Here is a 20,353-nt window from a genome sequence, read left to right on the forward strand (position 1 = left end):
TCCTCTAGCCCCAGCTGGCCCGATTTGGCCCAAGGAAGAACTGATGAGGCACGATCAAGTCCCGGAAGTGACAGTGGAAACGCGACTAATGATCTTAGGACAGACAAGATGAAAACAACAGTCTACCCCAGTGGTTAGGAGTAACTTTCTGAATCCAAAGGAAATCAAAGACTTTTTTTTTGACTTAAGAAATCCATACGTTTTAATGGCAGAATGTTCTTCTGTATCTTTTTAACCAGTGAATTTACATGATTTTGCCACACATTTATGACTTACTATATAATGATGAAGGATTTGGATTTTAAAATTTTCACAATTATTAAAAAAAAATATTCTGTTTGGCATAACTAGAAAAATGTATGTTCATCATAAAAATGGCCATTAAATTTAAAAGGACAGTTAATCCAAGAGTAATTAAAGAAGAAAAAAGAAAGAAATTATAATTTACTCACCCTCAAGTTCCAAACCTGTATGAGTTTCTTTCGAAACAATTGAATGGCTACCATCAACTGTTGTTCACCAGCATTCTTAAAAATAAAATTTTTTGGGCACAACAGAAGAAAAATATTTAGGGTTGGGAACATGAGGGTGAGTAAATGTGAAAATCCTGGTTCTTCAAAGGAAACCGTTGTTGAGGGGGTTAATTAAAATAATAAAAACAAGACAAAATGTGAATAAAATAAAGACTTGATTTTTATTATTTATTTATACATTTAAAAATCAAGTCTTTATTTTATTCACGTTTTGTCATATTTTGGAGATCTGGTCTAATTTTTGATGAATTTAATTCTGGTTCTATAATTTCTCAGACTGGTTCAGTGCTATTGATATACTAACAATAATATGCTCATATGATTCACTCCTTGGGATTTATTCAATACTGGTTGCAAAAACTGTTCAAGAACTGTTAAAATTATAATAATAAAAAAAGCGAATAAGAATTAGTTCTCAGTTCCTAGCCCTCTTTAGAAGTAGCCAAATAAGAGAGAAGCTATGTTTTTGTCTTTTAAACGGTCTCTGTGTGTCCTGCAGGGCAGAGAACTACTGGTGGAGAGGTCAGAATAAGCGTACCCTGAAGGTTGGTCAGTTTCCCAGGAACACCGTCACGTCAGTGGCAGGTCTTTCTGCCCATGACATAAGCCGTCCACTGAAGAACAGCTTAATTCACACTGGCCATGGAGACAGTGACCCTCACCGCTGCTGGGGCTTTCCTGACAGGATCGATGAGTGAGTGTCTGAAATGTAATCTCAAATGTACATTCTGTAATTTCTGTAGTTTTTATTGTATTCTCTGAAATAATGAGTTTTAATTGACAGTTCTCCAGGGTTTATTTTTTTTTTACGCTAGTGGCAATTTTTAAGGAGTACAATGGCTCTATTCTTATGTATCTTCATTTTTGAGAGCTTAAGTATTTATTGGCCACACAGTCAATTATTGGCTTAACTTTGGCTGATTAATTGTACCATTGGCTGACAGATGTATCAGTCTATCACTGTCAAGCCTATGAGCAGGGTCGTTGCTAGTGGGGTGAAAGGTGGTGATGATTATAAGGGCCCATGGCTGGGGGGGCCTGGTAATTTTGATCGACTGCCCGAGACAAGCATAAGAAGATGGCCTTGCGCGTCTTCACGAAAGCTTATCAACTGCACATGTTTTAAGTCTTGCCAATTTAATAATTTCAAACACAAGATGCGGAAAAACTCAACTGAGAGTTTGATGCGCCCATGGAGAGCCACGCAAACACTGAACCGAGCTCTTCTTCACTTCACACCATGCCTGAACAAAAAAATACACCTTACCAGTTTAAACATACAAACACAAAAATAGATAAAAAATCACAGCACGCACAGAGATCGACGTCCCACAGTCCATGAAAAATGAATTGAGTTTGGTCACTTGTTGCTCTTGAAACGACACATACAAAAACTTGTCTTTGCGAGTATCCTCTCAAAAATGGTCGGTTATTTCTTAAGTGAAAGTAAACAGTCAAGAAAGAAATCAGATGTGTATCATAATGGATATATTATCTCTTAAAGTGGCCACGCCTAATTTACTAGCTGCTGTCAGTGTCCTTAATGTTAATCCAAGAAATGAAACCGGAGAAAACCACTCACTTTTCTTTATTGAATTACTTAAATGTTGTTACAATTGTTTATTTGTGCTATTTACACAATTTCAAACAGGGCCCACGGTACGACCTGCACCGGGGCCCCACAAACCCTGGCTAAGGCCCTGCCTATGAGCCTGTGCTTATATTTTCTCTAAGCTACACAGTATTACACCATATTTTAGATTTGAAACATTTAACAGGTGTGCAGTATTATTTATATAATATGAATTATGTGTTATATTATTCTAAAGAAATGGTTGTTTACTTTGCATCGGAGCATTAAAAGTGGTAGCCTATTTAATGAGCTAGGCTACATACATGGATCTATTTGCATTATATTTGTTACATGTTCTTTATTTTGGCAGATAACTTATTGTGAAAAAGATATTTGTCTGTACACTGGTTAAGAAATTGTTGTGTGTTTTATAAATTATTTCCTTTATTTTCTTAAAACGTGTGTCACTGTATAATTTCGCTCCCATTATTTAGACCTAATTAAAACAAGAAACGAATAAATTAAACCTGCACGATTTAGCTAAATCATTGAAATGCTAAAGAATGGACTGATTAATAAAACGTCTCCGCGTTTAAACTCAAGTTCTCTCATTATAATCAACAAAATGCACACGTTGTAAAAAAGAGCTTCATTAATTAACAACTTGAGTGATTTTAAAGGGAACCTTCTTTACTTGCTTTCATACAATTTAAGTAAAGTAAAAAAAATATAATATTCTTGCATTTGTATGTATTTATTCTTATTTGTCTACATATTTTATCTTCATTGCAAATATTGTTTGGTTTTATTTTGGATAATTGCATGTAAAAAATTATTTACTTTGTAATGCATATGCAAAATGTGAATTATTATTCAAATTCCAAGTGTTTGTGCGAAAATTATTAATGTGCATGCATGACAGGGAGGCGCCCTCTCGATCACTTGAATTTTTTCCTGATAATGAAATAACTGAAAATTAGAGTGTCTCACATACATGAGAAATATATCTACAGAAAGCTTGTCTAAATGTCTACTTTTAAATGAATCAATTCAAAACGAAAGCATTATGTAATCTGAAGGTTGCATTTCTCTTTAAGGCATGTCTATTTGGAGAGAGTCAGCACTGTGGATTTCATCTGGCAAGTCGACAAGAAAACATTTGTTTATTAATAAATAATTAAAATGTCTCCCTTTTCACAATTATTAGGCTACTTCTGCCTGTGCTTTGTGGCAAACTTAATGCATGTGCTTGAGTGCGGAATATGTTAAGGCTCATTATCATGGATTATAGATGTAAATTTGATATAAACCTGCGATTAGTTGAATAATGACAAATGAACGACAAGTAACAAAAAATCATACATGGTTGACAGATCTATTAAATACCCTCTAGACATCTCTGTTAAAGTTTTTAAAGTATTTTATACGTGTTCGCATAAATTCTGCTTTCAAAATGGTCCGTAAGGGAGAGATACCTTAACACAGATTTTTCCTCTGAAACACAAAAACGAAAATTGAAATAAAATTGATATTTTATGTTTTGAGAATGGCCAACACTTTTGTGCAGATATTGTTGCTTCTGGTTTGTGTATTGTAAATACAACAACAACAAAAAAAACTAACAAAATAAAATGTCTCCAAAAACTCTTTTATTTTTACATGTCCATAATGCATGTGTATTTCACAAAACTAAAATAGCCTATAAAACATGTTCATGGATACTTTACTGATGTCTGGACTCTGTTTGGGATTTAGAAAAACATAAAGAGATGGTTCAATATATTGGTAGTGAATAGGCTACATTCTGTGAGAATTTATATTTCACACTCTAAAAAATATTGTTTAGATGAAACAAAATAAAATTAACGCAACAGTTTGCATATTTTTTTAAGGCAACTTCCTTTGAAATTAAGTTATAATAACTAATAAACTATATTGCACTATACAGTAGTGAACATTTGAAGTGGATCAAAACCTTTCTTCAAGCTAGACAGAATTACCCCCCCACAAGACCATAATAATAACAAATTATCAATTGATGATGAATCATTATTTTTTACGAAAATCATTATTTGTGAACGTAGGCGTTTGAGGAAGGCTTTAAAGGGTTGGTTCACCCAAAAATGAAAATGTCGTCATTAATAACTGCGTTATTATTAATGCCATTAATGCGTATTGGATACGCGAACCGTTTAAAACGATTCAGTTCGATTTGGTGAACTGGTTCAAAAAGATCAGGTTACATCGAATGATTCGTTCGCGAACAGGATATAACAAACTGCTTTGTTTTGAACTCTCTCTCACAACAGACACGGAAGAGAAGAAAATGCTGAATAAAGTCGTAGTTTTTGCTATTTTTGGACCAAAATGTATTTTCAATGCTTCAAAATATTCTAACTAACCCTCTGATGTCACATGGACTACTTTGATGATGTTTTTCTTACCTTTCTGGACATGGACAGTAGACCATACACACAGTTTCAATGGAGGGACTGAGAGCTCTCGGACTAAATCTAAAATATCTTAAACTGTGTTCCGAAGATAAATGGAGGTCTTACTGGTTTGGAACGACATGAGGGTGAGTTATTAATTACATAATTTTCATTTTTGGGTGAACTAACGCTTTAAGACCAAGTGGAATCCTCCGCCAGCTGCTCCCGCTTCACAGCGAGCCCAAGTTGAAAGGGTAAAATGTCACAATGCACGTTAAATAGCCTAAATAATCTTGTATAGTATCCGAAGACCTTGATTGCATGTTAGCATAAAACTATCAATATAATAATTTTTTTTTTAATGAACAATTCCTGTATAAAATGGGACAGCAAGCTTTATATCAAACATTTAGAAATCGTCCACAGCTGAGCAACGCTGGAGGCAGGTTCTGCGCCAGAGAAGTGAATGTGATGCACATTGAAGTCATTTTCAGATGCAATAAAAAAAATAAAATTAATAAAATTGGATAAAAACACACATTTTGTAAATAGTTAACAACATAGCCTAGATTAGGCCTAGACTCTTCCTAAGTATATCATGTAAATTTGTTAACCCAAAGTAACGCATTTTAACAGATTAATCTCCTATTTTTGTTTGCTGCATGTTAAAAAAAAACATGCTAAAAAATAAATTAAGTTTGTGAGAGGAAAAAAATATATGTCATGTGTAAGTTGCATTTAGAACTGTGTAAATTACATTTAGAAATAATAACGGTAGGCCTAATAATGTTATAGGCTAATGTACCAACAGGATATTTTTAGTTCCCTTCACATTACAACAAATCCTTTAAATTTAACAAATTTATCAGAACAGAACAAGAATTAAAAATATAGAATTCTAATGGATCAATATAATTGCAGTATGTAATAATATAGGCTTAGCTATAAACAAACAAAAAAAATAATTAATTAATTAATAATCTAAGGCTAAACAATAAGGTAAGGTTGGGCTTACCTCTCTCAATCGGGACAAATCCTAAAGTTTCCATATTCGTGATGTTGTCCATTTGAATCTTAACTATTATTCATTAGGTAAAATAGGCTTTGTAGATCACGTTTCAGTATCAACGAAAAAAATCATGATCAAAAATATGCCAAAGTGGACCGCTGCTCATGCCGAATGGCATGTTGAACGACTGCTGTTTCCATTGAATCTGTGCGCGCGAGGCACCAGCGCGATCAAACAGCTGAAACGGATAATACTCCATTTTTAGTCACACAGTAAAGGCATAATTTAGAAAATTCAAAGTGTTAGCAGTTTGAAAAATCAAGAATAATAACAGAGTTAAGAATTATTTCTATTTCGCTCTGCAAATGGAACCAGGAGAATTTTTTTAACCAAGAATGAACCGAAATGAAAACATTTAGCTTTAAATCCGTGTGTGTATATATATATATATATAGGCCTAATATATAGGCCTTATATGTAATGACTGTTTAATAACAATAGCATGCATAAGAGCCTTTGTGTGAAGGTCTTTCTTTAAATTTTTGATGAGTAGACTGTAGCCTAAGACTATCCAACGTTTTGAAATTAACTCACTGTACATTTTTAATGGTTTTTAAAGATGTTACAATGTTATATTATAATGTTATTGTTGGTTTATGTGTTCCTTTCATCTCAGTTTACAAACCAACATTTTACAATTACATTCAGTTCGCAATCCGTCCCTTGCATCACCTGGCGGTAGTTTCGTGAATTATTTTAACACGTAACTGACTTGCAGTTAACGCCGTTGCCCTGCGGCAACGGTACACGCGGCAGTATTACCCATTCTGGTTGTCCACCTACTGTATGTAACCAGTGATCTCACAAAACATGTTTATGTTCTGCTAACCTCCCACAGAACCATGCTTCTCTCTTAATAAGCCGCTCACAATACTACAGCACATTTTAATAAATGCCATATTCATAAGGACATGGCATGATCAGAATTAATGTTAGACATTTATTCTAATCGCATAAACTCCTGCGCTCTCGTCGCTCACAGAATTCATATGATTTGTTGCCTTTGCTCTGATAAACACCGGCTGTGCCATAGTTTTATGTGGGTGTGTAGTGCTGCTTGCACTATTCTGCATAAATACACCGGTATTGCCGCCATTCATATACTTTTAATGACAGACAACTTTACAACCCTGCGTGCATTGCAGCTCGCAGTCACCGAACGTAGAACTCCGGACAAGTTTTCATGCATGTACCCATTTTTAACGTGTCTTGTCTGTTGTACAGTCTCACATTAATGACAACTGAGATCCTACAGTGTGACATGATCATCATGTTTGTACAGTCTGACAAGTACAATCCTAAAAGACTTTTAAAAAATCACACAGTGTGAGCCGGGCTTGAGATGAATGAGATAATAATATCTGTTTGTTTGTAGTGAGGACTAGCAAGCAAAGTTTAACTGTGTAGACTAGAAGGCCTGTCCACTAGATGGACAGTTACTTCTCTCATGGCCAATTAGTAAATTGCTACATTCTCTTACTTGAAGCCAAGGCCCAAGTTTTGCACGAGGACAGCAAATAAGCACTTTGCTCCATCAACACAAGGTGGCAGCAGAACACACTACACTTGATCTCTGCCATAAACTTGGCTGCATCGACTGATATCACAGCTGTAAATACCTCCATAAATATCCAGTGAAATATAAGGGGTGCTGTTAAAATCTGAAATGTCTTTTTACTACTTTGGTTATACAGTGTCATTAAATCTTATTCTGGCAGAGTTCCAGAGCCTGTTTTTCTCAAAACTTAGGTCTAAGAAATGGTCTCTTATATACACTGATTGGCTGTTAAATGCTTTTGTGCCATTCTGTTTCTTTTGCAGTCTTTATCTTGGGAATCCCATGGATCCTCCAGATGTGCTGGGGCTGGAGCTGAACTCTGCCAGACCAACTCAACTCCCTGGACGTGTTAAGAGTGAGCAAATGCCTTTCAATTAGTAAAGTGCAAACATTATTAAACATGCTTCCAATGGTCATAGAAAAACTAGAAATGTTAAGGTATTTTAAAATTGTGTTTTCAGGCCTGAAGAAATCATGTAATGTAAAAAATGTATCACAGATTCATCAAAAATATTAGGCAACACAACTGTTTTATTGATAAGAAATGTTTCTTCTCACTCAAATTTGTAAATGCTGCTATAAGCTAAAACCCAGAACTGAAATGGTTAATAGACATTGTGACCAATGAGGAGGTAGTTCACAAAAGAGTCTAAGTAGAACAAACATTTGAATGATTTTCCCCCATTTAGGACAGAACAAGTAAACTTATCTGAAAGTGCTCTGAATGATTTACTGGCAAATCATTTAAATGCTTATCTAAAAATCATAAATGATGGAAAGTAATGTATTGGTCAAAAAGTGTGGGAACCCTGTAATTCAAAACCTGATTACAAACTAGAAAAAAAATCTAACCTCTCAAATTAAAAGCAAAAATATTTTCGCCATTTTTAGTTCACTCTCTCTTTAATAGAGGTCCTCGTGCTTTATGCTTCTTTCTTCTCTCTCTGTTATGTACTTATTATGTTTTTTTCCCAACCTGCTTTTTTGCATATGCTATCTTAAACTTGCTTGCTTGCTGTGCAGAGGAGCCCCCCTCTCAGCCCCCTCAGTCGTCTTTGCTGGTTAAGAGTAAGTGTGGACCCTCAGTTCAATTTAAGCACTGTTCATGCCCCCTCTGTTCTTTACTAGCACCCCTCCTCAAAGGTACAGCACATCTGTATTGTATGCATTATTGTTTGCTCTTTCACTCCCTCTGTTTCTCTCTTAATTGCTCCAGTTTTTTAGTTATCTGTTTGTCATGTGTTTGCTGTGGTCTCATTCACTCACATGACATTTGGTAAATAGCTGGTCCCATAATATCCATTTTTTTCCCCAAAATAATGCTAATTACAGAGATGGTAGTCTGCAAGGGATCTGAAAACCTCTCTAAGAACTGGTCCGCATTTCATCGACTTGAAAGTCGACTGATGACATAACTATGTTGCTACAGTAGGTGGCCAACCAGAGTGTGCTTTTTCCTGCCGTGAGCACCGCCACCATGTCTGCAAAGTGCATTTGCCGTTTTTGACCACTGAGTGGTGCTTTATCCTCAAATTATGAAACAAGCGCATCACAGCACATTTTCGCAAATAGCCTTCAGCTTTACCTCGCCGATGTGTTACATTTGATGGCTGCAGTCGAGGAAAATAAAAGAAAAACACTGTAGTTAACATATTTAATATTCACGAATAAAAATTTAGTAGGCCTACTTATGAAGTTATGTGCATTCCTTAGAACGAATTTAAGCAGGATGGCAAGCCTATGAGCCTGTGCTTACATTTTCTCTAAGCTACACAGTATTACACCATATTTTAGATTTGAAACATTTAACAGGTGTGCAGTATTCTTTATATAATATGAATAATGTGTTATATTATCCTAAAGAAATGGTGGTTTACTTTTCATTGGAGCATTAAAAGTGGTAGCCTATTTTAGTGAGCTAGGCTACATACATGGATCTATATGCAAAATGTCATTAATGTCACATATTAGGTCTATATTTGTCACAAGTACATTTTTATTTCACGCACATACACTTTCCGGCCACTTTATTAGGTACACCGGTTCAATTGCTTGGTAACACAAATTGCTAATCAGCCAATCACATGGCTCACATCTAGATGTGGTGTAGATGACTCGCTGAAGTACAAACCGAGCATCAGAATGGGTAAGAAAGGGGATTTAATTGACTTTGAACATGGAATGGTTGTTGGTGCCAGACAGCCTGGTCTAAGTATTTCAAAAACTGCTGATCTACTGGGATATTCACACACAACCGTCTTTAGGGTTTACAGAAAATGGTCAGAAAAAGAGAAAATATCCAGTGAGCGGCAGTCAGGTCAGAGGAGAATGGGCAGACTGGTTAGAGATCATAGAAAGGCAAAAGTATCTCAAATAACCACTCGTTACAACCAAGGTATGCAGAATACCATCTATGAACACACAACACGTCGAACCCTGAAGCAGATGGGCTACAGCAGCAGAAGACTTTAATCTTGATCAAGTACAACTATCAACGATTTGGAGCGGCATCGGTCCTTAGCTCATTTTAAAACGTCAAATAGCCTTCAATTTACAAATTATAACTGCATCTGTCTTGGTTGTAGACTTGTGAAGATGTTTTTTTAATACAGATCCCATACTGTAACCTTAAAGAAATGTGTTCTATTCATTATGAAAATTATTAATGCGCATGCCCGACAGGGAAGCGCCCACGCGACCACTTGAATTTTTTCTTGATAATGAAATAACTTAAAATTGGGGTGCCTCACATACATGAGAAATGTATCTACAGAAAGCTTGAAATGTCTAATTTTAAATGAACAAATTCAAAACGAAAGCAAATACTATTATGTAATCTGTGAAGGTTGCATTTCTCTCCAAAGGCACGTACAGTAGAGGCTACTATGGAGATGAGAGTCAGCACCATAAATGTCATCTTGCAGCCTACAAAAAAACAATAGTTTATTAATAAATAATAAAAATGTCTCCTTTTTCACAATTAATAGGCTACTTCTGCCTGTGCTTTGTGGCAAACTTAATGCATGTGCTTGAGCCCAGAATATATTAAGGCTCATTATGGATTAGATTGTGTTAATTTAATATAAATGTGTGATTAGTTGAATAATGCCTTAAATGAACCGACTACTAGTATTCAAAAAAATATAACGCTGGGGGCAGCTTTATTAAATTCCCGCTAGACATCTCGGTTGAAGTTTTTAAAGCATTTTATACAAGTTTGCATAAATTCTGCTTTCAGAACGGTCCAAAACGTAACATTGAATTTTCCTCTGAAACACAAAAATGAAAATTTAAATAAAATTGATAGGCCTATTTTATTTTTTTGAGAATAGTCAACCCTTCTCCATTCTGCAGATATTGTTGCTTCTGGTTTGTGCATTGTAAATTACAGGACTCTGGGAATTAGAAAAATATAAAGAGATGGTTCACTATATTGGTTATATTTATTTCAGATTTCTATATTATATTTCAGATTTTGACTGTCACGTCACTAATGCTGGAATTGCCCAATAATGAAACTAAAAATGATTAGGCCTACATGATATCTTGGGACAGTTTCTTATAACTGCAATATATTTTTACATTTGTATTGTCAAAATGACTGCAGCGTTGCCGCGTAAAATTAAAACAAATTGTAAAACAAAGCAAAACTGAAAATAGTACAAAGCAGCATATATTAAATAGCTTGTTCATCCAAAAATGAGAAACTCGATCCTAGACCCAGATGCTGTAGAACTGCCCATAGTTCCATTCTAACTGGTTGAAAGCTTTCATTGCATCTAGAGATAATACTGCGCAAGGGGAGGACAAACTATTAATTGAATTAATAATATGATATAACGTGCGTAAGTTATGAGAAGGAGAGCGAGATTTAATGAATCCTGTTTGGTCATGATGAATTAGCCCGTTTATAAATTTCTCTAGACAATGAGATAGTACTTTAGCACATAATTTAAAATCAGTCCATATAAGAGAAAGTGGCCGATAACTAGAACAGGAAGTTGGATCTTTATCTCTTTTTAACAAGAGAGAAATAACAGCTATATTAATAGATGGGTGAAATTAGCCTTGAGTAACAATGTATCATATCTAACATGAGGGGGCCTAAATTCGACCAAAAAGTAGTATACAATTCGATTGGAATACCATCTATGCCTTGGGATTTCCCCTTGCTCATAGATCTGATTGCTAACTCCAGCTCCTGAAGAGTGATCGGTTCAGCCAGGTAATCCGAACCCGCATCTGACAGCCTAGGTAAATCAAGGTTGGACAGAAAAAATGCAAAAGAGTCAGGGTCACCATCAGCAGAAGAAGTTAGAAAAAGAGTGGAAGGCGGTATTAATGTATTTTTGGTTTGTCTTAATGAGCCCAGATTGGGATTTAACTGCTGAAATATAAGCAAATTTTTCACTGTTGCGAAATCTTAGAGCTAAAAGGTGGATTGGTCTATTTCTTTGAAAATAGTAATTCTGCCTGGATCTTTGAATCAGGAATTCTGCCCTGGATCTCAGTAATGAATTGAGTTTGGACCTAACTGCCACGATTTTGCTGAGTGTATTGTCTGAGAAACAATGTTCAGTGTTTCCCACAGCCTACACTCTATTTGTGGTGGCACTCCCCCGCCCCCATATCCAAATTCATTTTCTGCCAGCAGGAGGCGCTTTGAGAGTTGGAGAGATAGAGGTTTCTCCGGTAATACATGCAAGATAAAATGAAAATTACATCGAAAATTTTCTACATACAGTCGGTTACCTTCTGAAATACAGTGTTATAAAAACACCTGCACCAGTTTTTGATTTTGAAACATGCAGTACTCATGTTCATTCAGTGAAGTCAAAGCCTTTTGGAAAATCAATATGTGGCGGTCAGTTTTGATATTGTGGCGGCCCACCACAAATAAATCAATGTATGGGGAAACCCTGAAGTTGAATATATCTAGTCAGATTCTGGAGCTGTGATTCCAGGTCAGCTATCTTTTTGTATCTGTTTTTGTGAAGGAAGGAGGGACCAACAGCCAAGGTCAGGATTTTTCGTTTTTTTCAAAAACTTTCATTAGCTTGTAGATCGAAATGAAAGCCCCTTAACACAACATAAAGAAATTGTGTAGTTTGAATGGTTTTCATAATGACTGTTTAGTAACCACAACATGCAGTAAGAGCCTCTGTGTAAATTCATTTAATTATTTATTTTCTTTGATGCATTAGGCTGCAGCCTATATAAGTATCTCACGTTTTGAAATTTACTTTCTAAAAATACATTTTAACTAAATTTTCTAATGATTTTTAAGAATGTTATAATGCTATATTTTCATGTTATTTTGTTTTATTTCATTATTTGATCTCTGTTTGCAAAACAAAATATAATTCCAGTCAGTTTGCAAACTGACCCTTTGTGGCACCTGGCAGTAGTTTTGTGAATGACTTTAACATGTGACTGACTTGCAGTTAACGCTGTGGCCCTGCGGCGGCGGTGGTACATGCGGCAGTAATAGGTATTTTGGTTAGCCACCTACTATACATTTTGTAGTATTTTGTTTTTCCTTTATTATTATTATTTTTTTTTCTTCACCAAAACATTTAGTTTGAGATCAAACAATAATTTGTAGATACCGGCAACAGTGTCACAAACCCTTGTAGTTAAAGACTGAACCACCATTTTTGTATGTAGAAGCCAAAGATCTCTGTCTGTTAGCATTTCTGTTAATATTAGTGGCAGTTGTTTACCTGTCTCAGTGAGACAATATTAATAAAATAGTTATAAAATCACTTAGACACACTATGAGACATGTTAGTGTTCAATAGTTTCTTTGGATAAATGCAAGATATACTGCATCTACATTGCATGACTGTTCTAATGTGTGCTCAGTGGTTTATATTTAAACCCCCCAAAATATTTGTTTTACAGTTCCTGTCATTAAATTAAATATCATTCAACGGACATTTCATCAAACATTTGTTTACCATTTTTTTTTATCATGTGACTAGAACCTTCCTACGATGCTGTTTCTGAGGATGAGGACCAGACTTCATTAGGCCTTCGGCGGACGCTATCTTTGAAGAAGAAGGGCCTTAAGCTCAAACCAGCTGCCTTGGTCTGTGCTACCAAATTAGGTGATTGCTCCACATACAATGTGCAGACTCCAGGGGGCAGCACTCCCACAGAAGTATCTCTTATAGACTTTGGAGAAGAGTTTCCATCGGCCACACCTTCACCCTCTCCTGTGGTGGAGCTTCAGATCCCAACCCTGGCTAAAATGGCACTTGAAGCAGAGAACATTTTAGACAGAACTCCTCCACAGAGCCCCGCACGCTCTCTTCCCCGCCCCCTTCACCCTACCCCAGTGGTGGACTGGGATGCCCGGCCTCTCCCTCCACCCCCAGCCTATGATGATGTAGCACAAGATGAGGATGACTTTGAAGTGAGCTCCATCAACAGTGCAGAACGAGGAGCTGATGAACTATGCTTTCCACATATGTCCTGTACTCCTACTGGAGAGTGTAAGCCTCATGTAGAAGACAATTTATTTTTGCCCTGTAGGCAGAGCAATGCCAGCACCTTCTCTCAGTCTGCTGAGATCTTCCAAGAGCTGCAGCAGGAGTGTATGAGGCACCTCAATGTACCTGTGAGCTCTACCAGCCCCAGTTTGGAGCCACACTGCCAGATAGTCCTAACGTTTTCTGAGGACAAACCACAGATACCACCACGTATTCCCATACCACCCCGTCCAGTCAAACGTGCAGGTGGTGATTATGCTCGCTGGTCTGGTGAGCTTTCTCCAATCTCTGGAAATGAGGAAGATAAGGCGCGTCCACCCCAAATTCCCCCTCGAGATCCACTCTCTCAGACAGGGTCTCGTACGCCAAGTCCGCACGTGGGCTCCCCTCAGACTCGCAGCAGCCTCTGCTCAGGTTCTTCCATCTATGGCCCATCCTACCTCTCCACTTCACCTGCTAAACTAATGCCAACCACTCAGAGCTTTGCCTCCGATCCCAAATATGCTGCTCCCAAGGTCATCCAGGCACAGGGCAAAGATAAGGAGCTAGGCAAAGGGCCCTGCATTCTGCCTATTGTACGTGATGGCAAGAAGGTCAGCAACACGCACTACTACCTCCTGCCTGAGAGGCCTCCGTATCTGGACCACTTCGATAAGTTCTTCAAAGAGGCAGAGAGTGGTGAGGAAAAGAAGCAGGTAAACACAGCCACTGTCAAGCCCATGGTTCATCAACAAGGGGATCTCAAGTACAATTTCTCCTCCAATAACAACAGCAGTCTGACGGGCTCTGGATTTAGAGGGGGGCTGAAGAACTCTCTCAGCCTGTGCCGAGTAACCTCTGCTGGCTCATTTAACAGCACCAGCAACCATGACAAAGTCAAACTGGTAAGAGATTTGGAGATTTATATTAAACTGATCCATGTTATTACTGGTTGTTTTCTTGAAACTTGTGTATGTTTCCAATATAAGCTCTCATGTGCTTTTTATGGCAGAATTATTCAAGAGTGGCTTGGGCTGACTGTGGTGTCTTAATTGTAGGAACTTGCTTTGTGACCAGAGTAATTATAATTTATTTATATTGTGGCATGTAGGCGAACCATAATTCTGATCATAGTTCCCAATTGATACTTCACTCGTACTAGTCGGTAAAACTTATGGGGTAAAACTCATTTTTCTCTGAGGACTGAAGACTTATTCAATCACGCAGTGTGACTACACAGTCATTGGTTTTTGCAGTGATTATAAAATGCATCAATTGCTTGGTAGCGGTGCTGCACAAGCTTATGGTGCTGAAGCCCACCAGAGCTGCCAGAATGGGTGGGGCCATCTGGCTATATAAGCGGGCATTTCGCCATAGGATCTTAGATCAATTCTCCTTCAGCGACGATGATCTTCCTTCGCTGACCTTCAGGACTTGAAGGCGGTCGCCATAGACATGCCTCAATGCGGATAGGATTTGCCGTCTCTTCTGTTCCCTCTCGGCGCTCCGTCTGCTCTTTGAGCTGCTCAGCGACCAGCGCAGGTGACAGCTCATCCCCTGCTGCCATGTGGCGAGCTTAAAAATGCTAAACATTGCTAAACAATGTTAAACAGAACAATCTGGCACCCCAGCCCGAACTGTGGTCACCAACAGTTGATTCTCAACAGGAATCACTATATCTCCCAGAGAGTGTCTTGAATATGATCTCACAGGCCAGAGCCCCATCTACGAGACGCCTCTATGCCCTTAAGTGGTCGATTTTCTCTGCCTTGTGGTGAGAACCTGATGACATGTGACATATTGGTGATATTGTCCTACTTACAAGAGCTGTTGGACAAGGGCCGTTCCCCTTCCATGCTCAAAGACTATGTGGCAGCTATAGCAGCATCTATAGCCGGACAATCAGTGGGCCGGAACAACCTTGTTGTCTGTTTCCTGAGGGGACCCAGGAGGCTCCATCTGGCCCGGCCCCTCACGATCCCTACATGGGATCTGCCCACGCTCCTGAGAGTCCTCAAAGGCTCCCCCTTTGAGCCACTTCAGTCAGCGAGCTGACTGCCGCTGAAGACTCTGCAGCTGGTGAAAAGCAGAGGGTCTCTATATGGTTAGTTATTGCTATCACAGTAGCTTACTCATCCCTAGGCCTTCAGAGTCCCATAGGAGTGAAAGCCCATTCCACTCAAGGTGTGGCCTATTCCTGGGTGTGGTCTAGTGGTATGTCCATAGCAGACATCTGTGTGGCGGCCAGCTGGGACACCTTTACCAGGTTCTATAACTTGAATGTTCCGGCCTTGCAGGCTTGGATTTTATCTATTTAAGGTGGCACACGCTTGTCTAGGCGGTCTAAGTCTCAGGCTCTACCTGACTTTTATGAACGCTCTTGGCCCTATTACTAGTGCTGATGCTGTACATACGACCATTGTAATGATTATCTGAAGCCTGGGCTGAGTGAGTTCAGCCCTCTTTCCACCTTCAGGGCTCACCCTGTGCATAAATGGTCCCTCTAGCCTTTTTCGCTCAAGGCCAGTTCATATCAGTCATTGCTCTCTCATGGCATGGTGGGATTGTATTGGTTTCCTCATAAGCATCTAGCGACGCAGTAAGAGTGAAGTATCAATAGGTAATGTACTCAATAGAGCTGCACGATTCTGGATAAATTGAGAATAACAAGTTTTGGCTTAAATAGAGATCTCTGAACTAAACATAATAATTTGTGACAAAATATTATTGCTACAGTCTAGTTAAAAGTGTTTAATTAATTTGAATGAATTATTAAACATTTTAATATACACAACCAGTCCAAAAGAATTCTCTTCTGCTCACCAAGCTTAGATTTATTTGATCCAAAATACAGCAAAAGTAGTAATATTGTGAAATATTTTTACAATTTTAAATAACTGCTTTCAAGTCAAGTCTGCTTTATTGTCAATTTTTCCACTTGTACAGTACATACATACATACAGAGAATCAAAATTAGACCCCTGGTGCATACAGATAACACTAACAGCAGAGCCTAAAAATCTAGATCAAATATAAAATATAAGATACAGCTATACTATAAGGGAATTAAAAAAAAGACACATAATAAAATTAAAAATAAGGTTAAATAAAGCAGTGCAAGGCAGATGGCAGATAGAGTGCAAATCAGTGAAGTGAACAAACAGTGCAGATAAAGTTTTTAGTGCAAAAAAACTTATTCAGTCTGATTAAAGGGGGGGGGGGGGGGGGTCATAATTCAGTGGTGCCCGGGGCAGAAGAGGGACAGGGGGACAATTTCAGGAGCGAGTTCAGCTTCCTGACAGCCTGATGTGAATGAATGAAGCTGTCCTACAGTCTGCTGGTCCTGGCCTGGAGACTCCGCAGTCTCCTCCCTGATGGCAGAAGACTGAAGAAGCTGTGTGACGGGTGGGTGGGATCACCTGCAATGCAGAGGGCTTTACGGGTGAGACTGGTTCCATAAATGTCCTGGAGGGGGGGGGGGGGGGGAGAGAGACACCAATGATCTTCTCAGTTGCTCTCACTATGCGTTGCAGAGTCTTTCGGCAGAACGCGTTGCAGGCGCCATACCACACAGTGATGCAGCTCGTCAGGATGCTCTCGATGGTGCCTCTATAGAAGGTGTACATGATGGGGGGCGGGGCTCTGGCTCTCCTTAGTTTGCAGAGGAAGTAGAGATGCTGTTCTGATTTCTTGGCCAGTGCTGTGGTGTTGTCGGTCCAGGATAGGTCCTCTGTGATATTCACACCCAGGAACTTGGTGCTGCTCACTCTCTCCACAGTCGCACCGTTGATGGTCAGAGGAACGTGCTGAGTGTGTGCACTCCTGAAGTCAACAACAATCTCCTTTGTCTTCTCCACGTTCAGAGAGAGGTCAAGAGGTTGGAGTTGTGACGGTGTGCAGTCATGGGTCAGCAGAGTGAAGAGGAGGGGGCTCAGCACACATCCTTGGGGGTCCATAGTGTTCAGTGTGATGGTGCTGGATGTGTTGCTGCCGACACGTACTGCCTGAGGTCTTCCAGTCAGAAAGTCCAACAGCCAGTTGCACAGCGAAGTGTTGGGCTTCAGCTGGATCAGTTTGTAAATGAGCTGTTGAGGGATGATTGTGTTGAATGCTGAACTGAAGTCTATGAACAGCATTCTGACGTATGCAAACTGGAAGGGTTCCAGGGAGGGGGGAGGGCAGACTTGATGTGGTGCATGACTAGCCGTTCAAAGCACTTCATGAGGATGGGAGTAAGTGCAACAGGACGGTAGTCATTGAAGCAGGATGGAGATGGCTTCTTCAGGACTGGAATGATGGTGGTAGTTTTGAAACATGTGGGAACAACAGCCTGACTAAGTGAGATGTTGAAAATGTCTGTGAAGACATCAGTGAGTTCGGCTGCACAGTCTCTCAGTACACACCAAGGGATGTTGTCAGGACCTGGAGCTTTGCATGCATTGATCCTGCTGAAGGATCTCCTTATGCTGTCTGTGGTTTGCGTCATCACCTGGTCACCGGGAGGAGGTGGAGTCTTCTGTGCAGCGGTGCTGTTTTGTTGCTCAAAGTGAGCGAAGAAGGTGTTCAGCTCGTTTAGCAGAGAGATGTTGCTGTCACAGGTCCGCGGTGGGGGCTTGTAGTCCATAATGGTCTGTATCCCCTGCCACAGGCTCCGAGTGTCTCTGCTATCACTTAATTGATGGGCTAAGTATCCTCCTAGAGTGCTGTCTCTAAGCCTCTCTGATGCCGCGGGACAGGTTGGCCCTGGCTGTTCTCAGGCCCACCTCATCTCCAGCTTTGAATGCAGCGTTCCGGGTCTCTGTGGTTTTTGTGACTGTTACATCATCAATACACTTGTTGATGTAGGCAGTGACAGTCTCTGAGTACTCCTGAATGTCAATGGTGTTATTGTATGTGGCAGCCTGCTCAAACATATTCCAATCAGTTGTGGCAAAACAGTCTTGAAGAGCCTCTGACGATCCTTCTGGCCACACTTGAATCTGATTTTGAACTGGTTTGGCGACTTTAATGAGCGGTCTGTATGCAGGTGCATTAGTGACAGTGATGTGGTCTGAGGCTCCGAGGTGGGGGAGGGGGGGTGGCTTTGTAGGCTCCTCTCTGTGTGGTGTAAACAAAGTCTGAAATGTTTTTACCTCATGTTGGAAAGTGTATATGTTGGTGTATTTTTGGAAACACACTCTTTAAGTCAGCATGGTTGAAACCCCCAGCTATGATGAGAAAAGCATCAGGGTGTGCTGTCTGTTGCTCACCGATGTGCTGGTACAGTTCATTTAGTGCATCGTTCCTGTTGCAGTTGATGTTCGGGGGAATGTAAACCGAATCGAGCAGTATGGCAGTATATTCCCTCGGCAGATAGAATGGCCGGCACTTAATAATCAAAAACTCCACCAGGGGTGAGCAGTGTTTGCAGATAATAACAGCATCATTAGCATTAACATTAGCATTAACATCAGCCCTCTGCCATGGGTTTTTCCTCCCTCAATGAAAGCTCTGTCCGCTTGATAGCATGTCAGCTGGTCGAGCTTAATAGCGCAGTCTGGAACGCTGTTGCTGAGCCATGCTTCCGTGAACACAAAAACACAACAGTCTCTTACAGTCCTCTGAGTTGAACGTAGTAATCGGATGTAGTCCAGTTTATTGTCCAAAGAGTGTATGTTAGCCAGTACGATGGTGGGGATAGATGGCTTGTGTGGGTTAGCATAGCCTGGATACCTCCACGCTTACCCCTCCTCTCACGCTGCTTATGTATGGGATTTAAATCCTGCCATGATTCAAAACTGAAAATACAGGTCTGAAAGGTTGAAACTAAGTGTTCGAAAACTCAAAATCTTACAAAAAAAAAGTTTTGCAAGATCGAAAAATAAGATTTGCAAGCTTGCAAAATGTAAAAAAAATAAAAATATCTCTGCAAACATTGTTGTTTTTGAGATTTCCTTCTTCAGACCTGCAACATTTTTTTACGATGTTGCCCAAATAATTTTTCAGAGTTTCAAATTTGTCAGTGTTCTCCCACTGTATTAGATTGTTTTCCAGGTTTGAAACCTTGTAAATGGTGATCTGAAAACTGGTGTGCGAATGTGTGAATGTTTTTTTTGAAATGCTGAAAACAGAGCTTTGCAGGCTTGCAAAGTGGTAAAAAAAATTACATCTCTTCAAACGTAATTTTATTTTTGTTTTCCCTCTTCAGAAGTGCAACACTCTTTTTTATGGTGTTGTGCAATCATTTTTTCAGAGTTTCGAATTTGTCACTGTTCTCCCAGTGTATAGTTTGTTTTCAAGATTTGAAACCTTGTAAATAGTGATCTGAAAACTGGTGTGCGAATAGGTGAAAAAAAGTTTTGAAACTCTGAAAACTGAGGTTCGAAAGGGCGAAACATATTACATTACATTACATTTGCACTCCTATTGCAGACTATTTTTTCAGAGCTGAGTTTACAACACCCACTTTGCGGAGATACGCACACACAGTTGCGAGCATGCGTCTCACGTGATTTGTGGCAGCGTTGTCACGCAGCTCTGCTCTGAAACTCAGACTGAGCGAAAATGAAGCTTCGCAACCTCGCAACTAAAAAAAGCCTGGAGGGAGGGCCTTCTGCTCTTGGCCAATGCTTTGCTGTCTGCTGACGTACAGTCCAATCACAAGTCGTATTTACTGGAAAGGTGGGATTGACCGACTGCTCCGCCAATGACAAAAGCGCACAGGATACGCAAACAG

The 20,353-nt window shown here is 39.3% G+C and overlaps 1 protein-coding gene across 5 annotated transcripts in view; it reads left to right on the plus strand.

Moving 5' to 3' along the window:
* Positions 1 to 20,353, plus strand: part of tnk2b (tyrosine kinase, non-receptor, 2b) — a 203,551-nt gene that overhangs the window by 163,678 nt on the left and 19,520 nt on the right. For all 5 annotated transcript variants that reach the window (XM_059502262.1, XM_059502260.1, XM_059502259.1 and 2 more), the window contains 3 exons: positions 1,033 to 1,227; positions 7,429 to 7,520; positions 13,150 to 14,543. In XM_059502262.1, the coding sequence (XP_059358245.1) occupies positions 1,033 to 1,227; positions 7,429 to 7,520; positions 13,150 to 14,543 (1,681 nt within the window). The remainder of the gene's footprint in view (positions 1 to 1,032; positions 1,228 to 7,428; positions 7,521 to 13,149; positions 14,544 to 20,353) is intronic.

This window comes from Carassius carassius, chromosome 20 (assembly GCF_963082965.1).
Source record: "Carassius carassius chromosome 20, fCarCar2.1, whole genome shotgun sequence".
Lineage (NCBI taxonomy): Eukaryota > Metazoa > Chordata > Actinopteri > Cypriniformes > Cyprinidae > Carassius > Carassius carassius.